This window comes from Rhagoletis pomonella, unplaced genomic scaffold (genome assembly GCF_013731165.1).
Source record: "Rhagoletis pomonella isolate Grant_MI unplaced genomic scaffold, Rhpom_1.0 Rhpom_scaffold_00002, whole genome shotgun sequence".
Classification (NCBI taxonomy): domain Eukaryota; kingdom Metazoa; phylum Arthropoda; class Insecta; order Diptera; family Tephritidae; genus Rhagoletis; species Rhagoletis pomonella.
The window spans coordinates 75,153,235-75,161,036 of record NW_023458556.1 but is presented as its reverse complement, the minus strand read 5'-3'; the positions used below and the strand labels follow the sequence as shown (position 1 = coordinate 75,161,036).

Here is a 7,802-nt window from a genome sequence, read left to right as displayed (position 1 = left end):
GTAACTTGCAATAACACCCAAGAAACTTGTTTAATTTAACAAAGTTCTTGTAAAATTTCAAATCAAGTCAGCTTCGCGAAGACGGCTTTCGTTACCCTTCGTCATTGATTGTTTTGAGCTCAAACTGAAAAGTCGGCAGTGCTTTATTGTGATTTTTTATTTCTTTGGTGATTTTTTAATTAAAATAGGAGTTAAAGCGGGTAAGTTAACACATACGGATATTTTAAATCAGACGATTGTCATGATACATTTGCCATCTCATCACTTTTTAAGGCGAAAACGATATTCTGCAGAAGTGCGAATATTATAAATCAAAATCATAATAATATTATTAATATTACAATTTTATTATAATTTATTAGGAATATATTTAAATATTTAAAGAAACAGAAAACAGATTTGTAATCAAAATGTTTTGCTTTATTTGTAAAAAGAATTTTTCAACCGTTAACGTTTTGATAAGTCATCTTAAAATAATTCACTGTATTAATAAAAGTCAATACATCTGCCCCTATAGCTTTTGTAAACAATCATTCGTAAATATGTATCGTTATAAAAGGCATTTAAATAATCATTTGTTAAGAAATAACTTAAATTGTTCCCCAGTAAATGAAGAGATTGCCAATATGGAAATAGAAACCACTCCAGTAATCGAAAATAAGTCTTCCTTAGAAGTTCAACTCACGAAATTTGAAAACAATTGTGAACAAGAAAATAGGGTACTATCTGAAGAAGATCTAAAACAAGAGTTAAAAAAAGGGTTTGTGAATTCACATTATCATTGCACAATAATAACAATTTCACATTTTTTTATTAAATTTTTTGTTATTATTAATTTTATTAAATTCAGAAGAAGGAAAAGCAATTTTAAAACTGTATGGCGAAACTAAAATGCTGTTGCCGCAAGCTAGAACATATATTGTTCATTATGTTATTGAATCAATTATAGAGCATGGCGATAAACTCACGGTAAAGAAATGCGAAGATCTAGCGGAACAAATAACATCTTTATTTCCTACAGAATGCCGCGTAAGTTTACATGTTGCTCTAACGCCGAATCCTGAATAAGTACTTTTTTAATAATTTTAATTTTTGAATTAAAGGATACATATTTCTCACAAAACTAACAAAAAATTGGCACCAAAAGGCAAACTTTGGGACAGGTATCAAGGACGAAAACGGTACGTGGCAAAACTTAATCAGAATTCGAAGCGCCTGAAACTGCATAATCGCAACCCTGATCACACGAGCAATATGATGACAACTACTGGCAATGAGAATATGATCAAATATGTGCTGATCTCAAACATATCAGGGATTGGGATACTGTACTAACGAAATGGAAGCAAACAATTTCGTATAGAAAAAATCGTTTGTTCAACTTAGATTTGACGTTGCATCAAATTTTAGATGAGTGGCCGCTGTACAAATACTCCAAGGCTCCTGAATTGGTATGTTTATATGTGAGATATACGGATGGGTAGATTCGATATTCGAAGCTTCGAGATTCGAATTTTAATCGAATTTTAGCTCCAAAATGGCGAATTTTTGAAATTCGGATAAAATTGAATTTAAAAAAGAATATCGAATTTCAACCTCCCACCACCTATCCCCAGTCAGATAAGTAAATTTAAAATATGTTATAATAATATTCTACAAACATTTATTTGAAGGTTGACATTGACTATAATGACAGTTTCCCGGGAAATGGGCTAAATTTTTCAAATTGGAATCATTTGTGTACAATCGCTTCGGATCTGTTTGAGCAAAGGATAAAAGATCCACAAACCAAGCAGCTTAAAAGCCGGGTATTCGGAAAGAAAGACGTATTAAATATAGGTAAATAAAAGTTTAAAATCTTCACTAAAATCAATGAAATAATTAAATATTTATATTTGTTAGACAATTTCAACATATATATTATGATGTTGTTGCATGCGGTTTTATTGCCTACTGCAAAAAATTTACATGGGCGTCACAAAAAATATACAATATCGAATTCACAAAATGCCTTCACAGTCTCAGTAAACCAATCTAGTGAAGTGGATCAAGCGATTGCAGAAAAGAGGAAACAGTGCCTAGAAGATAATTCAACCCTGCAAACGTTCGTCATTGTTGTGGGTGACGAATTTAATTTTAAGAATTTTTATGTCACATTAGACGGAATTAAATATTCATTTCATTCTTATATGGAGGCTATACAATATTGTTATAAATTAATGTTTGTGCTAAATTTAAAATATCCAGACGAATGTACGAATGTATGGATATTCGTGCAAAAATATTTGTTCAACATGAAAACGGATTCCACTGTCCCAGTAATTTATACATTGATAAACGACATTAATAACTGGACAAGCTCAAAATAGGTTAAGTGCTAAGACATACACTTTTGATCCGTTGATTAAGTCATCAACATTTTGATCAATTTTGGCTATTTTTCTTTTGTTTATTTAATGTATATTATTTTTCCATAAAAGTCGGGCTCATTATAAAACAAACACCAAATAACTCCACAATTCAAACTTTGAGCAAAAATTATAAAAAATCTGCAAAGTTTCAGCTAGATATTCAACTTTTTATTCAGATTCTCTAGAATTTTTGTGATTACGTAGTTTAATAGCCCATTAGATTCTAGGGTAATAATGTGCAAGTTTCAAGTTGCTAAAAAATCGGGCTGATTTTTAATAATTTTTTTTTTTCTGACTACATTACAAATTGTTTTGCATAAAAAATATATTCGAAAATTTTTTTTGTATGGAAAAAAATGTGTAATGCAGTAAAAAAAAGTATTAAAAATCAACGCGATTTTTTAGCAGCTTAAAACTTGCACATTGTTACTCTAGAATTTAATGGGCTATTAAACTACATACTCACAAAAATCTGAATAAAAAGTTGAAAATCCAGCTGAAATTTTGCAGATTTCTTATAATTTTTGCACAAAGTTCGAATTGTGGATTTATATGGTGTTTGTTATATATATGAGCTCAACTTTTATTAAAAAATAATAAACATTAAATAAACAAAAGAAAAATAGATAAAATGGATCAAAATGTGGTTGATTTAATCAGCTGATCACAAGTGTATGTAAATATGTACACATACTTTAAATGTATTACAAATGAAACAGAAGTAATTAATTTAATAAATTGTTTCTATAAAAGGCTAAAATAATTTCATTACTAAGGCTGTGAGTGGGGAGGCGTAAGTTGTTACTAAATATCAAAATAGTAAAAAAGGACCGAGAATTCAGTTAATAGGAACAATTTAGAGCTTTGTTAACCATACTTTTTATATCTCAATTTAAATAACAAAAATAATAAAGGGACTGCTCCCTTTTATGTATTATTTTTGTTGCTTAAATTGTGGTAAAAAAAAGTGTTGTTGACAAAAATCTAAATTGTTCCTATTCACTGCATTATCGACATTTTTCAGGGAAAACTTTTGCAAATCACCAAAGAAATTTGGTTAAATATTACCTAAGTTATCTAAGGTAAAATAACAAGGAAGCTTTTGCAATCTACCAAAGCGATTTGTTTGAATATTACACAAGTTATATAATGTAAAATAGCCAGGTATTTATGCAAACTAGCGGAGTGTTTTGGTTGAATATTATCTAAGTTATATGGCGTGAAATAACCAAGAAACTTTTGCAAATAACCAAAGAGCTTTCGCCAAGGATTAACTTAGCCGACTTAGGTAAAATACATGCTACTTTGTTAAACTTGCCCAAGAAGAAAGCTTACAAAGATTTTACTGAGTTATTTTGGTTACGATAACAAAAAAACTTAGTAGGGTCATTTAGCCTAAGTTTTAAGTTGCGCTATACCCGAATTTAAGTTAATTTTACATAAGTTTTTCTCTGTGTGTACATATGTATAAAGTGTAGTAGGTCAGCCTTTGGCTGTTTTCCAAAACGAGTCAGTTCAACAAGTTGTAAATTGGAATTTCATGGTTGTGCGCTTAAAAACTGATATGTTTTGTACGATTATGCGATACCTTTATATGTGCATATATTTTCAAATTTAGGACTGGTGAATGCGGTCATTCTGGAAGCCATAGTTTACAAAGTGTAGTGCACAGTTCAACAACAGTGATTGGGTTTGCTACTTCATAGCAGCAGTGGAAATGGAAACATTGCTCTGCTATTGCTACTTCTCTACTTGAATGGATAAGAAGCACGGCCAGAATCGGAAAACACACGAGGACCTTTCTTGTTTTACTTGGTTCTATGTTTCGTTGAGGCACAGATCAGGTAGGAGAACTAAAATATGAACGAAGTGATATTTGTAGTCAGAGTAATAGCACATACAACAATATTATGATAGCCTCAACGAAACATAGCACTAATTAAAACAAGAAAGGCCTTCTTGTGTTTCCCGATTCTGACACTGCTTCTCATCTATTCAAGTAGAGAAGTTGCAATAGCAGATCCACGTTTCCGTGCCACTGCTGCTATGAAGTAGTGAACTCAACCACTGGTAGTTGTCATAATTCGCAGTAGTAACAGTTTAACATGAAGGTAGAATTTTTATTTTTGGATTCCTGATACGAATAAGTTTATTTTAGTTCCGATTCTGCATACTCTTTTTTTTTCCTTCTCTTGAAGCAATGGATTTGTCACCACTGTTCCTGGGAGATACCGAAGCGCTCTCTCCACCACGCACGAGCAACACAGGTATTTCGAAAATATACATACATATACATTTACAATATGTTTAATAGTTTTTAATCAAACATTCCTGCGCTTTCAGATGTAGTCCTACATAGAAAGCGCTTTCATGTGGCACTGCCTTACGAGGAGCGCTTTGTCTCCCAGCCAACAGTAACCACCAACACGGGTGTAGCCACTACAACAACAACAAGCAACACAGGTCAACAATTTACCTTGTCTCACCTGCTGGAGAGGCAAAAAGAAATGTTTGATGGCGTCATGGCCGCCATTGGAAGAGTTGAGTCAAAGGTGGACGGAATAGCAAATGCTCTGGCCGAAAAGGTTATATCAATGTACATATTTATTAATGCTAAAATTATTGTTTAATAATTTATTTTTTTTTTTCAGATGCCCGAACGCGCGGAAGTTCAAGGTCAAGGGCAGCTACTGCGAGAGTGCAAAGTGGTGACCTCGAAAGTTCACCAAAGTATTTCCCGAATCACTGGAGATGCTATTAGTAAAGAGCATACTTTGCTTCAAAGTATGCTTCCACTATCATCCCAGGAAAAGTTAAATACTTTGGAGAATCTTTTGGGAAACAAACCACACTCCGATGCGATGGTAATTTTTGCTAATTTGTTTTATTGTTTTTTATACACATATACAAATGTATGTATATATCATATTAGTTGTATATATGCATTTTATTTTACTCATATTAATTTTTATTCGTATATACATATGTATGCAATTTTTTTTTATTAAAATTTGGTTTATAGTATGTATAACAAAAATCGTAAAAACCAAAGTTCCAAACTTTGTACAAATAATAGGAAAATTCGATAAAATTTAATTTAATTTTCATGCACTTTTCCAGCTTTTTGATACGAATTTTAAAAATGTTTTGAGTGTGCAATTCTGTAGCCCACTGATTTTTAGTATAATAATATGCAAGTTTGAAATTTTCACAAATGCGATTTTTTTTGTGAACGGATTGGCTTACTTTCTCCCATACAAAAATAAACTCAATCACACAAAAGAAAATCTAAAAAATGCCGCAAATTTGTAGAAACTTTAAACTTAAATCTTATTATAATAAAATTCAGTGGACTATAAAATTCGTATCAAAAGGCGGGAAATGGGCATGAAAATTTATGGAAATGGTTTGTATGATTTTTGTTGTACTATGAGCCACTTAACTCTATCTTTCAAGAACACGCAAAACAGCATATGTCAACAAAACATATTTTACCGTCAAAGAGAACTATATTATAATTAAAAAACAAAATACATATTTAGCTTGTTCCCGTACTCTAGGATTTGCATGTTTTACAGGAACAGCTGTTTTTGCCTTTGATAAACCTTATGTGAATGTGGCGTATGGGAACAACTTTGGACTAAATCCTGCAAATCGTAGACGATCTGGAACGCTCTAATTATATAATTACTTTTTCGCTGTTCACAAACTTTTGAAAAATTTGTTTTCAACAACTAAATATTTTCTTTTAAATAACAGTTTTTGCTGTGACTTACCGCTCTGTAAACATATGATATTTTGCTTGTCTGTGAAAGATTTTGACGATTTTTAGTTAAAGATGCAGTTTTACTATTTTAAATAAGATCTTTCGATTGGTGTTAATTTATATTTCGTTTATGTAGTCATATATTATATTTTATTATTTACATTTATATTTATAATTGCATTTATGTACATATCTAGTATTTATAAATTTTATAATCTTTTCCAGCTGAACATAATTTTAAAATTGAAGGGTGCTAAGGGTTGTGTGAAACACGTGTTGAGAAGCATTTTTGCCGACACTCTACTCATTTCATACAATTATGAGGGCAAAGCCAACAAAGCTCCACTTCTGGGGCTAAAAACAATAGAATTAGTTTTCGGTAAATATGTTTTAATTGTTTATTTGACTTATTTCAGGAAGTAATGCATTTATATTTTTTCCAACAGATGCGTTTGTGAGTATGCCCAAAATTGACCTCATTGCGGAAATCAGAAAGCACGTGTTCCTAAGCCACAATAGGTACAAACAAATTGTAATAAAAAAAAATGAAACATAATAACAAATCTAACAATAATTAATTTAATTATCATATTATTAATCTCTAAAAAAAAGTAACATAAAAATTTAATAACTTTCCAATCTAAATTTCAAAAACGTTATTTAAATACGGCTATTCGGGATATTTTGTATATCGACTGCGGAGTGGAAGATCGACCTCGGCAGCCAGTTCGAAAATGCCCTATCTCAAAAAACTTTTCAAGAACGCCCTATTTCAGAATTTTATTAAAAAACGCTTCCGAGTTCGGTTCAAAAAGGCCCTATCTCACTTCAAAATGTATTGAAAATGTGCTGAGATAGGACGTTTTTGAAACGAATTCTAAAAAACGAATTGAAAAGTTTTTTGAGATAGGATGCTTTCGAGCTGGCTGCCGAGATAGGTCGATCTTCCACTTAGCAGTTGATATGCTCTTGAATTCTGTATTTGTGGTTTTTGGTAGGTAATGAAGTAAACTTTTATATTGTATTGCTGTAAGAAATTTCACTACATTTTCTACCAAAAACCACAAATACACATGCAAGGGCATATACAAAACATCCCGACTACCTTTATTAATTTGTAAGTAATTGTAAATAGTGTAAAAAGTAAATTTTAACAATAGTTTTTTAATAATTTTATATTAAAATTTGCATACTGGAATTTTAACAACAAAAAACCTACCTACCTACCTATTTATAAAAGCTTAGTAATTAGTAAATGTAAATACATAGTTTTAAACATTTTAACAGCAGAAATAACAATAATTAATTGAATTACTCACTGATCTGATTATTTAAATTAATATTTTATTATTTAATAAATTTTAATACTACATTATTTTGTCATTATGAAAGCGGTCATATTTATGTTTTTAAATATGTTATTGAAATAAATAAATGAATAATGAAAAGATTACTTTTTGTACAATTTACTTAAAAAATGTGGGGTTATAAACACCATAGCACTAACTACTTCAGTAGGTATCGTTAACTACATAGTAACCATAACATTAGAAACTTCAGCAGCTATCTTTAGCTACTTGTTAACCACAACATTAGCCACTTCAGCAACCATCGTTAGTTACATG

At 30.8% G+C, this 7,802-nt stretch overlaps 1 protein-coding gene across 4 annotated transcripts in view; it reads left to right on the top strand.

The window, feature by feature from the left end:
* Positions 1-6,876, top strand: part of LOC118734071 — an 8,191-nt gene extending 1,315 nt beyond the window's left edge. The window contains exons 4-9 of one of the 4 annotated variants that reach the window (XM_036463764.1): positions 4,030-4,522; positions 4,610-4,678; positions 4,755-4,996; positions 5,063-5,275; positions 6,403-6,556; positions 6,624-6,873. In XM_036463764.1, coding sequence (XP_036319657.1) covers positions 4,612-4,678; positions 4,755-4,996; positions 5,063-5,275; positions 6,403-6,556; positions 6,624-6,733 — 786 coding nt within the window. In that variant the 5' untranslated portion in view covers positions 4,030-4,522; positions 4,610-4,611 and the 3' untranslated portion in view covers positions 6,734-6,873. Of the gene's footprint in view, positions 1-4,012; positions 4,523-4,609; positions 4,679-4,754; positions 4,997-5,062; positions 5,276-6,402; positions 6,557-6,623 lie in introns of those variants that run through there. The other 3 variants (XM_036463767.1, XM_036463765.1, XM_036463766.1) reach the window with 3 other exon arrangements.
* The last annotated feature ends 926 nt before the right edge of the window (positions 6,877-7,802 follow it).